General features: G+C 40.8%; 1 protein-coding gene across 1 annotated transcript; it reads right to left on the bottom strand.

The window, feature by feature from the left end:
* Positions 1 to 1,851: 1,851 nt before the first annotated feature.
* Positions 1,852 to 19,152, bottom strand: sdcbp2 (syndecan binding protein (syntenin) 2). Its single transcript, XM_070910484.1, has 9 exons — positions 19,029 to 19,152; positions 15,018 to 15,069; positions 12,914 to 13,004; positions 8,766 to 8,866; positions 7,182 to 7,346; positions 6,273 to 6,448; positions 4,354 to 4,525; positions 3,738 to 3,829; positions 1,852 to 3,608 (listed from the first exon to the last, which is right to left on the bottom strand). The coding sequence occupies exons 2-9, from the start codon at positions 15,066 to 15,068 to the stop codon at positions 3,554 to 3,556; spliced, it is 903 nt and encodes a 300-aa protein (XP_070766585.1). The 5' UTR covers position 15,069; positions 19,029 to 19,152; the 3' UTR covers positions 1,852 to 3,553.
* Between the last annotated feature and the right edge of the window lie 135 nt (positions 19,153 to 19,287).

The following is a 19,287-nucleotide window of genomic DNA, read 5'->3' as shown; positions in this document are numbered from 1 at the left end:
AGAAGCAGCGGCCATTATCAACAAATTGAGATCCATGAAAAGGTTGAATGAATGCCTTAGAGACACACTGTCTCTTCTCCACTTACGCTTTGCTCATCATCACTTTCATTATCATGAGTTGTGCACTAGTTCTGTTCCCATCTCCTGACTGTATGAAGCACTTGGAGGCTGAAAACGATTTTCATATTTTACAAAAAGCCATATAATCCTGTGAGGGAACAGGTGTGAGAATGTGGGAGGCGACCTCCTCCTCTCAATATTAATGTATTGTGAAACAAAATGATGAAAGTCATGTGAATGATAACTACTGTATATCAGCATTGTACTTTGATTTCAGTCAAAAACAAACTCTCCTGCTGTCATTAAACACAGGGTGATGGAGGACAGGAAGAAGAGATTTAGTGAACTTGTGATGCCGTGTTAAGAGGTTCAGGTTTAGGAGTTCAGGCTTCTCAATCATCTCAACCCCCTTAATTTACCTCTATGCACAACGTTGTACACTTAAGCTGCATTATGTGGTCATGTATGTGAGTCTCTGATAAGTTTATTACTAAACTGTAGCGCATTGTTATTATTGTGTTATGGAGCTCCCCAAAGTTCTAAAAGATGATGGGGTTTTTTTAAATCTATCTTGTTCGCACAAGATAAAAAGTTATTATCTTGATAACATTTCTTAACCTGTTCGCACAAGTTGTTAAAATAGTAATTTGTGCACAGAAGAACAGAATGAAGATAATACCCTAAGTTCTCCTCTTGTGCACATAAGATCAATTTAATTCCTAGACTTTGGGGCCTCCATACCTCCCACTTTGTCTTTTTCTTTATTATGTTTAATGTATGCAGGTGTTTATAACAGACCTGTATTACACCTTAATGTCTTCACTTACTAGTCCTAATAGGGTTTGGTGAACATGGTCACATCCTTGGAGGGATTTCGTCCCCTGCTCGGTGAGTAACAAACATTATGGCCTGCAGTGTCCTTGTTGAGGATTCTGACATTCCAGTAATTTGCCTTGTTGAATGCTTCAGGTGCAGCAGAGGCTTGAGACTCATCAGGGTGTGACTGATGTATTCATTAAAAGTTCAATCTGACTTTCCTCCCAATCATACAGCACTTTATTTAAGATTATCACAATGTCAAGGAGGCCATTGTCCCACGAGTGTTCTACGCTGTCTCTGCAAGAACGTCTTTGTACCTCACAGTGAACCTGTTATTTTCTTCATAATACACCTGAACTTCCTGCTGTAGTGTGAGGTTGTGCCAGTGTACAGTTTGTGGGTGGAGGGTGACTGAGTGATTATATACTACGTATATCCTTAGACACATAATGCTGAATATTTCTTGGGGAAGACAGGAGGAGGTGGGGGGTGTTTGGCTTTTTTTTTTTGGTCAATATTTGAATGTGTATTGTCATTATATGCTTTATTCCTTGTCTGATTGTCTAGAGTATGTGTTCCATAGCCTATGTAATGATAATTAATGTATACAGAGGTTATACCAAGTCCTTTACCATCCTACCACTGAGGACATTCATTGCCTTGTATACGAATTCAGCTGACATCATTGATATCTACAAATAATCTCATGTAAATTAACTATTTTAATGGCAATAGTAGTGTGTACAGTAGAAGACATCAGTAGGCTACTTCTCCATTCACACTCCCACCACACTGTATAAAGGAAGACCAAAAGCCCCTATATTAAACAGCATGGAGGAAACATGTCTGTGTCTTCATCCGTGTGTTTGTCTGAATCTGCCGTCTCTGGATGTTTTTCTCACTTGCCACACTGATTCTAAAAAAATATGTTCGTATGAAGATTTCCTGAGGGGAAGACAAACACCACCGAGCTAATGTGAACAGAAAGACTGTTTATTTGTTTTACAATATTATCTTGGTTACATTCGTATATAAACTTTTAGATTTTTCTAATTTTCTTACAGAATGACAGTGATGTTTATCAGATTGCATACCTAGAAAATTAAAGGAATACATGCATCCAAACATGAACAGCATTAAAAGGAGCAACTTTATATAACAAGTAGAAATTGACAACTGTGAGCTCTGCTCAGTCTCACTTTGCTCATCAGTTAAGGAAGGAATATTACAGAGGGACGTCCTCTAACAACACTTCGCAGAGAGTTCATTGGCTGAACTCGCGATGTGGAATTTAAACGCCTTCAATTTGAGTGGGACATTTTCAGCGCCAAGTTTGAGCAGTTTCCTATAGTTACCATACAAGTATGTTTTCATGAGTCCTCTCGTTAACATGAGGCACCACAAACACAATTTAAAAAAAGAGCACAACTGTTGAACTTAACTGTTGAAATGGATACAGGAAAGACAACCTCGTAAAAGGTAGTGGAAAGTGCACTTAGTGGGTCCGCCCAGCACAGACCCTGTCCAAACAAATACCAACAGTTCCCTCTAGGTTGAAGCACAAGGCCATATCCAACATACACTTGCTCATCACATGCTGCACTGTGATCTTGCTTACTTGTGCCTTTCACCGTCTCATAGCTCTTATAATGTTTGTGTACAGGGTTAAGTCCCAGCTGCATAGGGCAAGAAACATCCACTGCTGCCCCTTTCCCTACACTTTCCCCTGGAATGTGCACAGTTTTCCCAGTACCTACAAGTTCAACACATCAGTCTCATCCCGACATTTGCCCGCAGAGACGGGAAATACGGTACAATGATACATCGCCATCTCATGAAACAGGTGGAAACTGCCTTGTTGTAAATCTCACTCATATGTTGGAATCCAGGGACCATAAATGTTGGGTATCCACACACACAAAAAAAATATCTCGATGCCAAAAACAACACTAATTCTCACCAGTGTATGGTATAAACTAAAAACAACTTCTTTGCTAAAACCTATTAGTTTTACTGGCCACGTAAAAATGACACTGGAATCTAGAATCAAGTCAGCAAACGTTTTCACATATGAGGCCCCGGCTGTTAATTCAGCTCAGATTATTTACGTACACACATTAGGGGCCAAGTGCAGGGACTGGGAGCACAGCCGTGATCTACATGATAGGGCTCTGATGACTGACCATTGGCTTTTACAGCATTTTGACAAGATGAAACGACATGTGCCAATGATTCATCTCCACAATGAGGAGGAAGCTCTGGACTCATGATAGTGTGCATGGCTTAAAAAAAACAAAAACATTTTGTACTGCCCTTGACCTCAAATACAAAACAAGAAAATAAAACATGTAATACTTAGACTACGAGGTTAACATATAAAAAGTACTATACGTGTCAACAGAGATGATGAAAATGTAGAAAAAGGTAAAGAATATACTGAAAAACTGAAAAATAAAAAAAAGGCATTTTAGGATTATGTTAAAGATGGGAAATGGCGACGATCATGATTGTGATGCAGGAGGAGGTTTGGTATGAAGACAGAAAGAGAGAGAGAGAGAGAGAGAGAGAGAGAGAGAGAAAGATATGCGTAAGGAAAAGAGAGAGAGAGAGAGCAAGAGAGATATCTCTGTATTGTAGACATCCTGACAGTTTACAGTCGTCCTCCTCCTCGTCTTCACACCTCTGGGACAGAGTGATCCATGGCTGACCGCAGGAGACCGGTTGACATCCTGGAAAAAGAAATCACATGCATGAGCTTGTCAGTGAATAGACCAATAGGAGTAAACATGAACTTTGGGACAAAAGTATGTGTAGTTACTGTGCCAGCACCTTACTAATGATGAGGTAAATTGTCCTACCTCTTAATCATATGTTCGTAGATGAACTTGGGCATTATGGTGATGGTCATGGCGGTCGGAGAGGTGGACAGGATGTCCTTGATCTGAGAATCCTGGAATTTCCACACAGGAGGAGTGACATGTGAGGACCTCATGAGGTTAATGAATTACCATCAAACTTTAAACATTTAAGCAAAAAACATATTCAAAGGCTTCATCACGGGGCAGAATGAAACTACACACCTACCAAAGAAAACACTGGACTACAAGCAAACTATGGCCACATTCCTGATGCAACCTAAACAACCTTTTCACTTCACTTCACATTTGTACAGACTTGAAGCTGGTGAATGCTGCACTTACTTAAAAACGCTGCACGTTCCCACGTTATACTACTTTCTGCCGGTATGTAAGCAGCCGTCCCGATGCAAAATTCAAGTTAGCCACCAAACATTTTATAAGCATCACAGATGTTCTGTATTTATTCTAATTTAGGATCATTTTCAGTCCATGTTTTTCCACAATGCAACATCAGTGCAGTTCATCTTGTATGCACATTACTTCCTCACACAGTTTACATCCGTCAATGACCAAACTATATGATGAAAAGACTAATTTACAGAAACAAGTGTCTGACCTTGAGTCCGATAACGTTTTGCCCATTGATTTCACAGATGTAATGTTCAGTCAGCAGGCCGTTGCGGGCAGCAGAGCCATCCTTGACCAGTGAGGTGATCTTTCCAGACTTGTAGATAAAGCCGACGTGGCCTGAGCTGTCTTTGTGCATGGTAACGGTGCGCTGAAATGGCCTAGGGACACACACAGACACGCAGAAAGGATAAGTAAATCCACAGGGGTAAAGTTTTGTTATAAAGAGCCAAAATGACAACGTACCAGTATGTCTGTAAGTTTATAATTATAGTCAAGAAAACAGAAAACTCAGAAACTGATGGGAAAATGCAAGACAACAAGAAACTCTATTGGATTATGTACCTGAAAACAAAACTAACTAAGGAGAACTGAGCAGCAAATGATGGAACAGCCAGCAGAGGGAGCCAGACATTTCAGCTTCTCATGAGAAGCCATGAAACTGCTCAGAAAACAGACACCTGTTTAAATATTATATATGATTATAAACTAGTTTACGCTTAAAGCTTTTATGCAAATTGGAGATGCCCATATTTATATCTGAGATCTGCTTGCATGATGTGAGTCATGAGGCCCTCAGCTTATCAGGTAGCAGCCTTTTCCTCAGGGTAACTCAAAGCTGGGAAAGTTGGGTCCAGCAATCAACCAGCCTTTTCCTTTGACCTTTAACATGCTATTACAGATGCAAGTTGGGAAGTGATGTTTACGTACATCCAAAATCCTGACCACCACAGAACTCAATATGAAAGGCAAGATAATGAAATACAAAAAAGTTGCTTGCACATCAGACAAATGGATGTTGAGCAGTTTATAAAGCAACATTAAACCACAATTGCTCCTTGTCATGTAAAAGACAAGTCAGAGGACAATAAACCACTGAGGACACATTCATCCTATGTTTCCACTCTATATTTGTATGTACATAATATTCTAATCTGGAGGCTCATAAAGCACTTCAAACATTCAACACAACAAAAATGAGACTGAAACTAAATAAAAAGTAACCTTTGAAAACAAAAACTGTGACAAAATGTTTTCATCAACACATGAAAACTAAATCATGTATGAAAGTGAAAGACAGATGAATAGACAAACCAACTACTGTTTTAATGCAGGCTTCATTAAAGTGCATCTACGGAATCATATTGTATGTTTCTGATCGTCAAACAGTATCCTCTGCCACCAAAATCTCAGAAGTTGATTTAGCTGCCTGACGCGCACTAATATAGGATGCACACCGCAAAAACAGGCAGGCCTGCACACTGACAGTTCTAGAAAGGTAATCAAAATAACACTGTTAAAGGCTGCGTATGTGCATATAATGTTAACGTTACTTTCAGTTGGCTATCTTTGATGTTTATAGGCTATTGGTAGGAATGAGTGCAGGATTAATGCAGTCTGTCAACTATGTAAATCTCCACCTACAATGGGTGTTCAGTTAATATCACTGTTTTAAATTGTTTATATTGTGGATGTTTTAGCTTCTGGATGATCACGGTGCTCCACAGTGAAGAGCACAGGCGGATGCAACTGTCGAAGTGCGAGTGAGCGAGAAACAACAGTAAGAGGGAATTTTAACTGTATGTAGCTGAGAAGAGTGAGTCTGTTGTATTACTGCAGAGAAGCATGGTCACTGTATGTGTGAACCATTACAGTCTGGTATGAACAGGCAGACCTTTTAGAACACAACTCAGAAGTTTAGAACACATATAAAGTTAAAAATTAGACATATTTCTGATGAAAACTAGACTAAAATGTCTCTTACTTTTGGTCAAAAGACTAAAACTCATCAAATTCAGGTGCCACAGTTGATACTGGTGGGCAAACTGGGACCAACAGAAATACACTGAGTCCTGATAGAAGGTTTAGGACACACTGTTATAATCGTATGTATTAAATATTCCTCACCTGTCCCTGACCACAAGCTCAATGCGGGTCTCGGCAGCAGCCTTCAGGGCCTTGTGGGCCTTGTCTATGCTCCAGCCGGCACAGTTCTGTCCATTGATTTGAAGGACCTGGTCTCCGAAGCGCAGCCCGGCCAGGGCCGCGGGGGAGTTGGCCTGCACCAGCTGGACAAACACTCCCTGAGAGAGGAAAGAGACAAACATTCAAAATTAGTCCGAGGAAGAGAGAAGAGACAGAAGACAGACACTGATAGTGGAGAGAAAACAAAAGGAGACGAAGGAGGCAAAGGACACAGAGAGGAAAGAGGAGGTCAAATGTGTCTGAACAACTCAATGAAAATGAGTTCATTGTTTTACTTGATGTCGATGCAATATAATGAAATTATTTAATTCCTTTATTGAAGTCCTTCATTTTGATTCAGCAGCCTGTCAAGTCAAATGTGCTGTGTCATTTTCAGCAGAAATGTTTTCAAAGGCCGCCTACTGTATTAGTGCAACTCAATACAAACTGAATAATTAACCACGCTCAAGAGCCGACTACCACTCACAGGATGGCCAAGTATCGAAAGAGATCATTCACTCTGTTTTTGTGTTTGTGTTTTTCTTACAGCACATTAATGCTTCCCTGCTCTTTGTACTGATAATAAACACCACCCAGTCCCTGTTTTAGTTGCCAACTTCGGCAAGTTACCAATGCACGTCCCAGGAATATTACATATCAATAAAAACAGGTCTGTTACATGTCTTAGATCATTTTAAGGATGTCTCCAATCATCAGCAGCAGGTGTGTTCAACCTAGAGTAGAAGAGAGGGGTTTGTATTTCCTCAGTCATCTGTCAAAGGGGGGTCAGTCTGGGCTGAATAATCCATGAGTGAACAGGTGCCTGTCAAAGAGTTTGTGATGCTGACTCACGTTGTCGATGGACCTGAGCCGGAGTCCCACCTTCCCGTCCTGGTCCTTACAGAGGATAATCTCCCGCAGCCCTGGGCGGATCTCTGCCCTCCTGATGCCAATGTCTGACCCCGTCACCGGCCGCACCATCCCCCCAACACCTGCGCTGGAGGGCACTGCCACTTGCTGAGGAGGGGGGAAGGAAGCCAGACAGAGAGGGAGGTGAGAAAGTGAAAGAGGTGGGTTGAAAAAAGAACAAGAGGGATATGGAGTGGGTGAGGGAGAGGTGAGAGGAAGAAAGGATTAAAGAGGCATGTTGCATTAAAATTCAGCTGGAGATAAAAAGGAATGCTGCATCAAATAGAGGTATGTGGGAGGATTCAATTTCATCTCCTCCTCCACCAGTGAACAAGATCAGGAATGCTTCGGGCACTGCTCTCGAAAACTTCATCATTGATATGCTTTGCACTAACAATGGAGAAATTAAAAACATTCGGAAAATAATCGTGGAGGTGAAGATATCAGCAAATGGCAGAGAGCACAGATGGTTACATGTCAGCTGACAAACTAGGGTGCTGCGAGAGCTTTGACATCTGCAGGATCTGAATGTACACTTACACACACGCAATTGGAGGGGAGTGAAGAGCTCACACCCTCCCACACACTGCTCCAGGCCTGCAGTGAGTCACTCGATAATGTGGATCTCCAGGAACAGAATACTGTTGTGCTCTGATATATGCTGATGATGGTTTGAAATGAGAGGCTTTAATGTGTGTAATGGTTCTTTTTTACCCAAATTATAAAAACAATTATTTTTGGGTGGTATAAAGAAGGAGACCACAATTGTACACTGTTCACGTGTGTTGGGGAGAACTACTGCATATGTGAAAAAAGTTGCATAAAACCCTTTGAGGCTCCAGAGGGAGCTGTGTGAAGTCTGATAAATTGTTGGGCCTGAAGTTTGAAAATGAAAAAGACAGTCTGAAATCTGGTTGAATTGTGGGTAATGTAGGCACCACGTTTTGACAAGGAAGAAGAATGCATGGAATTCAAAAAACAATAGCTGTATTCAAAACCGCCTACTATACTAGCACTACATACTGATTTGGCCAAAATGTAGCATGTAGTACGCAGTATGCAAACAAAAGCAATTGGACCTGTCTACCTTGACTACTGTGTCCCACAATGCAAAGCACTGGTGGTGGATTGCCATTAACATTATGTAAACTTTCACTTATTTCACCTTAGCAGTCCACCAAAATCTATTTCTGAACAAATCTGAAGCAAGAAATAAGCAAACCAGCTACTGAATAGTCACTCATAATACCCGCATGATTATTACTTCCGCTTTCCAAAACGGAAACTGGCTAAGCCTGGCCGGGCATATTGCAAAACAAATCAATTTGACAGTTTCATACTGCATTTGTCGGTAGTATGTAGTAGGCAGTTCCAAATACAGCCAATATCTCAATTTCTATCCTTTTTAAAAAAAAAAAACTTGTCTGCAAAGCTGAATCGGTGGAGTACTCTGTTAATAATGCATCCACACTTTCAGATGTATGTAGTGACACACGTCCCAAGGACACACACTGACACAACACTTACATTGTCAGCAACAGGCACCAATGCCAGGTTCCTCTGGACTTCATCACTGTTGAGGGCCAGACCCATGTAGTCTCCCAGCTCCTCTAGGTTCGGGTACAAGCCTAAGAGAATGGAGAGAGAGGTGGAGAGAGAGAGAGGTGGAAAGAGGGAGACCGAACAGGTGGGAGAGGTGGAGAGAGAGAGAGGTGGAAGGAGGGAGACCAAACAGGTGGGAGAGGTGGAGAGAGAGAGCAAAGGAACATACCACGTTACATAATGAATAAATTAAAACATATGGTAATACATACAGTATGTATTCCTCTACCTCCTATCCAGGGTTTCTATCAGCACTTCCCCTAAAAACAAACCATTTAGTCCCCATCTGATTCTACATTTTATGATGTTTTGAATTCACAGGTGTGCAAACATTGTTATATTAGCCTCACCTACGTTGCCTTTTTAGCTGATCTCATTCTTTCCTACACTTTATATTTTATTCATGCCGTGCATGACAGTGTATGCTTGAGCTACACTGAGCCCTCCATTGGAAGATCGCTGATAATGAGCACTCTGTGTTGCAGTGCAGTAAAACTTTCCTGGCGTCAGTATTCAGTTCCTGCTATGACAGAAAGGCCACTATAATCTCTAAGTGTTAGCTATGGCCTATGTGTGATATATAAATATATACACATGGTTTTTATGCAAATTGGTGATACCTTGGAGCGTATGAGTCATGAGGCCCTCAGCTGGTCAGGTAGCGGCCTCTTATCTTTTCCTCAAAACCTGGCTAAGTAATACTTAAGTCCCAGGATATTAGCCGAGCTTCCCCTTTGAATTCTAACACACTATTACAGATGTAAGCTAGGGTAAGGATTAAGCTTCTTCTTCCTGTTTTACTGTCTCCTGTATTCTTCCCTATTTGGACAGTGTATACCTGCCTGTCCCTCTTCTTGCCTGCCTGCATGACTGCATCACTTTTCTGGCAACAAGCGCCTGTCATTGCACTTGCAGCAGAGCGATGATTACAGCTTTTATCCTGGTAAAGATGGAAGAAAGGTCATGTAAGGCAGTCAGAGGTAGGAAAATAAGCATAAGCTAAATCAGCCCGTGGCAACAAAGTGGTAAATATGAATATGCATGCTGGCCAGTTATTAGAATTTACTTCCCATTTACATTGTTATTATGTGTTTGGAAAGTACTTTGGAGCCTTTATGCGCAGTACCAAGGAGAATGGTATATGTATATGGGAAATGCTGGGTGCTTTTCCAAAAGCAACAAGGAAGCGCTGCCCTGTTATATTTTGTCTTTTAACTTCCCATCTACCCCGGAAGTGGAGGTGTGTCACATTGTGAAGGATGACATCTGCTGCTTTTGAACACTTGCACCTGCATTTTAGCAAACTTTTGACTCATTTTACAATATCACATAATCCTGCCTTAGCTGGAAGTAAATCAAAGACACTTTGTCGCTTTGTCAGTGTAAATATACATCCAAATGTCTTGTGAACAGCCAGATCAACGACATGGTCCACACAATGCATAACTGATCATTTTGGGCTTCTTATTCTTCGCCAAACAAGCGTCAGCTGAACACAGATTTAACATGTATTATTAGAGGGCCGATTAAGAACGCAAGTAATGTTAATAACATAATAACATGCCTCATCGCACTGATTGAGTTTCAGTGCTGTTGAATTTTTTCATGACACAACATCAAGCTACTGCTACAACACAAAGAAAGCTTGTTAAAGATAATGTCATAGGTAACTTGGCCTCTTTTTAATCTGATATATGTGGTGGATGTGGGAGTGACAGACCATATTACCTCCTCATAAATATGGAAGTGGGTTCACAACTTTGAGAAGCTTATAGTCGGCTGTGTGAACTGATCAGGACCGACTGTTGGCATGTGTTTATTATTGCTGGCGACCAGAAGTTGAGAGACAAGTGCGGAAATGGAACAAGGCAATAGTCAGGCTGCATAAGGTGAATAAACCAGGAAGTGCAACAACCAACAATTTTCTACATACAGTACCAGGAACTGATTTTGATCTGAGTCAATACCTATATCAATATGATACTCAGTGAACTTCTTTGTTTCAACAACAATGTACCAGGTGGAGTCAGGTCGAAAGTCAACATGTTGTTTGAGTAAGTCACATCAACCACATACACACTCCACCCAAGCACTCTGAAATCACCCACTGTACAGTTAAAGGTGACAGCTCTGGTCATGGTACAGAAAATGAAGAGGGAGAGAAACACCCACACGTTGTTGGCCAAAAATAATAGAAAAAAAGCAGATGAATCATGATTCATCCTGCACTCCTACACCAGGCCCTAATAAAAAAAAAAACATAAACTTGTTTCATTATTTCATAAAACTGAGAATGCCTCGTCATAACAGTTGCCCTCTCTTTTTTCTTCATTTATGTTTTTGTGCTCTCCTGTTTTATCACTGTCTCTTCCATTCAACTCTCCCACACACGCCTGCTCGACATCTACCCACATAGGCGAAAAAAAACAACTCTTGTTGGCTTGGGAATGAACTCTGTTCTTCTATTAAATTCAATATTATTTCAATGTTCTTGCAATTTACCCCTCGCTGACCCCTTTCTTCTCAGAAGTCAGTCTTGAGCTATAGTATTTGCAAAACAGCCCTTGAACTCAAACCCCTATTTCCAAATAGGAATGGATATCGAGAACCTGATCGACTGGTGCCGGCTACTGACTGATCAGTGCTGAAATATTGATAAGCTCCTGAACAAGCGGTGCTGCTATCTGTATTTATGTAACGTTAATTAATTCTAGCATAGCTGGCATTTTCAAATTCCTAACCGTCCTCATGATGACGAAGCTGCCGGCACCAGGCGATTAGGTTTGACGTTGCGTGACTGCGTGTTTACATTCTGTGCTCTCAAGTCATGGCTGACAGGGCAAAATGTCACAAAAAAGTGTGGGCTGACTTTACTAACACTCATTATTGTTAGAAAAATGAACATTATGAATGTTGTTTTTAAGATATTTTCTTTGTTGTCCATTTCTGTTAGCGTCTGAGAAGCACAAGGAATACAGCTCTTTGGTAGTTTGTAATATTTTTTATGTTTAGTTTCTGGTAATGAAGCAGCATCACGGCACATCACCACCATCTGTAGCAACTGCTCCTCCCTCATATTCACATCTTTTCATGTCATGTCACCGCAATTTAGAGCATTAGCATATCTGGCTAGGCTGTGGTCCAGTGTTGATGTGAATCAGGCCACCCCCTTTTACCTCCCTCTCTGTTTCTCTGTCCCACTTCAGGAGAACAAACTCCTCCCGTCTCTCCTCTAGCTCACTCATACACCGCTGGGTCTCTCCCTCCTCCCTCCCTCCTTTGCAAATCAACTCCTCCTCCTCCTCTCTCTCTTTCTCTTTCTCCCATCATGCCCTGTCCCAGCACAACGGCCAGAGCCAGTCTCCATGGTGACTCATAGCTAGCTCTGCTGAGGTAAAAACAAAAGACCAAAGGCCCACAGGACTTTGCATCCAAACAGAGAAAAGAGAAACTGAATGAGTGGGAGAATGGGAAGAGGGGGAGAAGTGAGTGAAAATAAGTAGAAAAGTTTTGTTCTGTTATCTCTAAAGGGCCAATTGCCCATTTTTTTACCCACTTTCCTCCTTCCTCTCTCTTTTCTTCCATCTCAGTCTGGATTACTGCAGAGTTCATTTCTACTTTCACATAAACTCAGAAAAACATAAACCCCCGAGCAGAAATACCATGAGAGAGAAAGAAATAGAGTCACAAACACAGAAGAGGAATGGGGGGCCCATTTACTCCCGTTTTTGTCCAAAGACCCCATAACTCCTCCTCCCATCCCAGTCCTCTCTCTCCACCCGTCTTTATCCATCCCTAATACTACAGCTCTGTTCTTCTCCAAAGAATAGCACAGGCTCAGAACCACAGACCCCCCACATGGAGACACCAACAAATATCCAGCACAAGAAACAAGGGAAAGGAGACAAAATGACAAGGGGGGAAAAAGAAAGCAGATACAGGTGACAGTGTTTCGGCTACAACTTAGAAAAAGAAGGGTTTTTTTCTAGTTTTCCTGAGTGTAGACCACTTTGTAACACAACAGATGGTTAAAATATTCTCTAAAATCTATCAACGGTATATGTGAGACTCACTTGATCCTGGCATCCCAGCAGTGGCAGGCTGGTAGGTTCCCTCAGTGATGGCTGGCATGGGGGTGGCAGTCTGGGCAAACTGGGCCTGGGCCTAGAAAGCAATCAGACGCACCATTCAACTGGAAGTGTACTTGGACTTAAAATGGTAAATACTGGGTGAAAGGCAACTCATCAGTAAAACACAAACAAGAAGAAATGAGAAATGATTGAAGTAGGGTTGTTAAGGAAACATGCATCTTCATTTTTGTCCTTTTGTCCTTATAAAAAAGGATTTAAGCAGAGTGTACCGACATGCACTTCAAAATTAAAGTGTGTATTGTGTAATTGTTGTATTGGTAGTTAGATTAAGTAATTGCAGAATAGTTCTTCCTTCACAACCTACATGGGAATTTAGTAGTGACTTTTCTGTTGACTTCAATTAATGCCTACCATACACTAGAAGACTTTGAAAAGATTTTGAAAGATTTTGAAAAGTCTTTGAAAAGACTAAAGACAGCCTCTCACATCAAAAGAGTTTTAGTCACAGACTATAAGATCTCGCAGAGACTGGGGATCTTGCAGGGTCACTATTTACAAGACAACACCTAGATTCCTACATATACATTGGTTGTAGTAGAAGACCAAATCAATAAAGCTGCTTTCACTATAAAGCTCAGTTTATATTGCACCATTGTATATAAAAATATTAGCTTTTCACTGTGCTCTGCTACTTTCAGCAGTGAGTGACAGATAAAATGTTGTCTCAGAGTTCACATAATGCATATATTAGGGTTATTGCATATGTACAGAAACCGAGTACAATCAGCTGATAATTAGCCTGATCAGCCACCATCAGTACTTAATACACACATTATTAAGCAATGAATCAAACCAATAACAGCAGTAAAAGTCAGACAACTTTATCATCTCCGGGGAAAATATTGCACCAAACTCCCTTTGAGAAATATAACATATAAGAAATTCCTTAAGTGTCCGTAAAAACACATCACTCTGGAAATACAAGATAAAGTGCTTTGTATTTCAGCAGTCTTTTTGTCAATTCTGCATCAATATAACATAGAGACATACATAAAGATAAACTGTATTTCCGTACAAACTTTACATTTTGAATGTTGTCACCTCAACTGGCTACCAGCCTCCATTGGTTAGCTGCACTCTTTCAGTATGAGAAGACTGTGGGAATGAGAGGCGAACCGTTTCAGAAATTAAGATTTCTCGCTAAAATAAGTGTTGGTTGGTGGATCAGATACACAAATTAAACACCGACTCGCAACCATTTGTTGTTGACAATGTTCACGTCAATTAACTTCACTATGTGCCTGAGCCAAGACTTGCAACAATATTAAACAAGTTTGATTTTTTTCAGAATGTCAGGACGAGAAAAAGACTGACTTAAGACAGCTCGCACTGAGTTTTAAGACCACCTTATATCAAAAGGTCGAGATGACGGGAGCGCGCACCAACGGCAACAAAACTCTCATGATTGTACTCCGACATTGGAAATTGTGACAGTGAAATTGTTTGAAAAGTTGTTTGGTGTAAAGCCAGCATAAATTGAGAGACTCTCAAGAGACAGATTAAAGACTGAACGGTCAAAATTAAAGCAGCAGAAACAAAGACATGCTGACTTTTGGTACCTAACATGGGTCAAGCACTAAAAACACCGGTTCCTACATTTCTCATAATCCTACTAGATATAATCATGTATTAAACCCCCCTGTCCCCAAAACATTCACTTCTTTCAAACCCCACACCACCAGCAGGCTTTCTGTTAAAAACTTTTTGAAAGATTTTTTGAAACTTTTGGAAGCTCTAGAGCCACAGAAGACATTATACTACTGTTTTCAGAGGCTGTGTAGTACCCCTCGTGACGACTAAACTGAACTTCATGAGGAGAAAAATGTTAGAATTTGGAGTAATCGCCAAACACACAAATAAAGCATCTCCTAGGATGGCAAACATCTTGCTTACTGCACATATGATCATGTAGAATAAGCAGCATTTGCTATTATGCCAAAAATGACAAAAAGAAAACGGTATAGACTGCTAAAGAGCTAATTATCTCCAGATCAATGTCTAAATCAGTTCCCCTTCTCTCACTTACCTTGATAACCTTGTCGACCTTGAGGTCCTCGAGTGATGGATACAGGGACATCCTAAGGAGAAAATACAAACAGATGTGAGTGGAGGACCTTGGGAAAGGGACGATGGCATAGCTGTATGAGATAACAAACCAGCCATAATACCTTTAAGATCCATTAAGATATATTTTACATTAACAAATCAAACGACTCTCTGTGGTGTTAAAGGGATGCTAGTGCTGCCGATTCCATTGAGAATCAAAACCAACTCTGTGCCTGAATGCAGCTCTGTCACATCCTGCTTACCTGCCTGGCATGAAATGGCACGGAGATTACATAATTGACTGACCTCTTATCTAATCTTATTCTCACACTGGATGAACTCGTGGTGTATGTGTGTGTTGACTTTGACTTTTGCTGTAAATGACGAACATGTAGGCCACAGTACCGTGTGAGAGGAGGATAGAGGGCATGCAGGCAGAAGTAGCACCAGAAGTGAGAAATAAGGAACATTTAACATCTTTCTGTTTTATTCATCCACTCTCAAGCTCAACTGCATTGTGCAACTGCACTTCCACACTTTTTAACAATAAAGCTTTATGTTGAAGTTCAAACAATGACATCACACTGAACAACACTTGGGTCTGCACACACAGATTACTGTGTAACTGTAACAAAACATATTACATGAGTAAACATGGATGGAGGGAAAAACACACAAGAGCACCAAAGTACAGACAATGGTTAATGGCTCGAAGGGTCCCATGATGTTGTAAACCATTTTGATAATAATGGTGGTCTACTCTAACAAAACTAGACTCAGAAGAATTCAGAAGAACCACAGCGCATAAACAAAACAGCAGCCTGAAGAGGGAGGACAGGAAATGAAAGATACCCGTCAGTCAGCTGACTGAGACTATGCACACAAGCTGAGTCATGCAGTAGCGCGATGACAGGTGAAAAACACAAGTATGTTTGAGTCTGACATATGTTTGTGTCAAATCAATTTGTTGATTCATCTGCCTTGATATACACTAATGCTCACATTTCTCCCGGTGCCCTGGTGTCTATAGTGATTTGGAACAACAACAAAAAACAAGGTTGCTTCTCAAGCACACTGATTACATCTAGTGTTAACATTAAAAATGCTAGCAGTCTAAGCCAGATACAATGTAAATAGCAGTGTCCCCAGTTCGATTCATGCTGGGGATCTTTGCTGCATGTCATTTCTCTCTCTCCATGTGTTTTCCACCTGCCTCTACCGTCAACTGGATGCACCAATTCAATTATCCCTCTTCTGGTTAGGGCTTCTACTATTTTCATTTTCAATTAATCCACTCATTTTCGATTGTTTGGTCTATAAAATGGCAAAAGAAATTGTGAAAAACGCCCATTCACAGAGTCCAAGATATTCAGTTTATTATCATGGGAGACCTGAAAACCAGATAATATTCACAATTGAGAAGCTGGAACCCAAACATTTGTGCCATTTTTGTTTGAAAAACTACTTTAACAACTCTACTGAGTACTGATCCAATACACTTTTCCCCGATGTATTTAATTTTATTTTACTCAATATGTGACCTTGATGTTATCTGTGTTTCTTTTTCTTTTTACCTACAATATTCCTGTCTCCCTTTCATGATAACCCCACCACCCCACCCTTTGTTAGTCTATCTTCTTTAAATGGCTCAGAGATCGGTGCAAGAATTCCAATGTGCTTGTACTCTGTACTTGTGCAAATTTCAAATAAAGTTACTTGAACTTGAAAATCTGTATACCTCACTCCATAGAACGTTTTATGTAACACGACACCAAACTGAGTTGGCGTCCCACCATGACTGAATGATACAGGAAAGGCTGACTTTAATAATAACAATGACACAGAAGATGGTTTATGTTCCTTAGGAAATACAAGTGTAAGTGGCCAATACACAAACCACTTGATAAGGTCTGTATAGGGACGGATACCAATCCAGTGTATCTAATCTGTGGGTCCCTAAAATAAAACAGCATCTTAAAAGTCAAACTGATTGCACTTTGTCTTTCCAGTCCTTCTACTTTCATACGAAAAAAGTGATACGGACAGAAGCATAATTTCTTAACCATTTTCTTCACCACACTATGACAACTGGGTGTCACAATCACAAGACATGTGAACACATCTCTTACTCAATACGAAACAGGAAAACAAAGTGAGGAGGATGACAGTGTAATATAAATATAGATATAGCAACAGACACCAGGACACTAACCTCCAAATAGACTACAGAAATCCAAAAAGCTACTGATCATCACGATAGACACAAAAGACAGAATAACCATTAAAAAAAGTGGTGTCAAATGTACAGAACATCTCAAAATGAGTCCACACTGATGCAAAGTTCACACAGCAGTAGGATATGTGGTCAAACATTCATTTTGACACCATTAAACGAAAAATGCACAGTCCCTAAAATAAACAGATCATTCTGACCACAATCACATTACTGCAACATCTCACTCTCCCAGCTACTCCAGCCACTACTCTATTCTGTTACTCTCAGTCCTCACAGACAAGTGCATCATTGTGTTGGTGGACACAGAGGGGCATTTTAATACCTTCTAGTGTTTACTTTTCAGCTGTGTTTGTTTGCTCGCTTTATATTCCTCCCTCATTCTGACTAGCAGGCCAGAGGAATAAGTGAATAAGCCTGGAAAAAATGAGTGTTTGGTCAGGTCTTGCAATGACATAACCTAATCCCTGAGTCACTTCTGCAACTGCAGTTCAAATGAAGTGGACAAATGACGTTCTTTCAAATGTAAAAGGACATTTCCTACATGGTAAATGGTAAATGGACAGCATTTACATAGCGCTTTTCTACCTTAACGGACAAAGCGCCTCTCATTCACCCATTCACACACACTGATGGCAAGGGAGCTGCCATGCAAGGTGCCGGGCCTGCCCATCAGGAGCAAGTTGGGGTTCAGAGTCTTGCCCAACGACACTTAAACATGTGGACATAAGGAGGCAGGGTGCGAACCGCCAACCCTGTCATTGATGTACGCTCCAACTCCTGTTTGCCTGTTTATATACATTTGTATATATACAAGCATATAGATAACAGAATGGGGGGGTAATAAGCTTGGCGAGTATCCCATAAACGCATTGCTTTGCTGAGAGCAGTTCAGGAAGAGGCTTCTCATCACTACTCAGCTGAAAGTATGTAGCTTGCAAACAAAAAGCCTTGGTGGAAACTGGAAAGGAAAGAGTGGGCTAACTTCAGTAAGCCTGAACGAATTGGTTAAATACAAGAATGTGGTCTTCTGGGCAGCTTATTCCGGTCTATTGACATGGCTGGGAAAGAGACGGAGGGAGAGGGAAGGAGGAGGAGGAAGAGGAGGACTGACAACGGTAAAAGGGAACAGAGGTCTGTACTACTTTGAACTGACCCACACCCTTTCTACTGTACTCATTCAATGGGCCACATTATACGACTTCAGACGTTAAAGACAGACAACAAACAGGCACCATGAGCCACTGTATTAACACTGTAACAACACAGAGACTGTATTTGGATCAGAGAAACACCTAGGGCTTAATTGACGTTAGCTTAATTATAATCGATATTATTATTCCTTTATATTCTAATATTGAGGCAAAAGTCTGTGTGTAATTTATAGTAAGAAACTACTGTTGTGGTTTTATCATGTGACAAGTTACGACATGAAATGCTGCAAATCAACATTAACTAACGTTACGGTGCTTCACTGTACAGTCATTAAAAACTAACCAACCGCACCGCTGTTAGCTGGTTTAAGCAGACAGACAGAAATTAGACCACAATAAAAAGGTACATGAATGAAGACAAAACGAGTGGCTTTTAGTTAGCTGAGTCGCCAAGCAGACTGTCTTTGTTCCGAGATAAACAGCAGGGAAGCAAAGAGCTAGCCGTAACATTAGCTTGTTAAGTAAACGAAACCTGGACGTAGCTAACCGTTACCGCTAGGAAGGGTTTGGTAACAACAGTTTTCTACGTTAGAGACAGTCTCACCTTTGTTGTGAAATCAGATTAAGCTTAAGCTCCGGAATGTCAGACAGCAGCAAATGCCTTTATTTCTCTATTTGTCTCTCTTCGTCGCTCGGGGTCTTCGTCGTTACTGAAGGGGATTTCTGGAAAGTGATGTCACTGCTGGCTTCCTGGTCGCGCAAACCACGTCAATCAATGTTGACGTCTTAAGCCACGCCTCGTTATAGGTCACGTGAACTTTGACGCACCATGATCTTTTTATACCTTTGAAACAGACCTATAA

Source organism: Enoplosus armatus, chromosome 8 (genome assembly GCF_043641665.1).
Source record: "Enoplosus armatus isolate fEnoArm2 chromosome 8, fEnoArm2.hap1, whole genome shotgun sequence".
NCBI lineage: Eukaryota > Metazoa > Chordata > Actinopteri > Centrarchiformes > Enoplosidae > Enoplosus > Enoplosus armatus.
The sequence above is the reverse complement of the archived record's forward strand: the minus strand, read 5'-3'. Positions and strand labels throughout refer to the sequence as shown.

Excerpts from the sequence above, each read along its gene's own strand:
- sdcbp2 (XM_070910484.1), bottom strand. The coding sequence starts at position 15,068 with ATGTCCCTGTATCCATCACTCGAGGACCTCAAGGTCGACAAGGTTATC. Across the intron at positions 4,526-6,272 it reads GAGCTTGTGGTCAGGGACAG|GCCATTTCAGCGCACCGTTA; the intron begins GTGAGGAATATT and ends GTGTGTCCCTAG. Across the intron at positions 3,830-4,353 it reads AAAACGTTATCGGACTCAAG|GATTCTCAGATCAAGGACAT; the intron begins GTCAGACACTTG and ends TGGAAATTCCAG.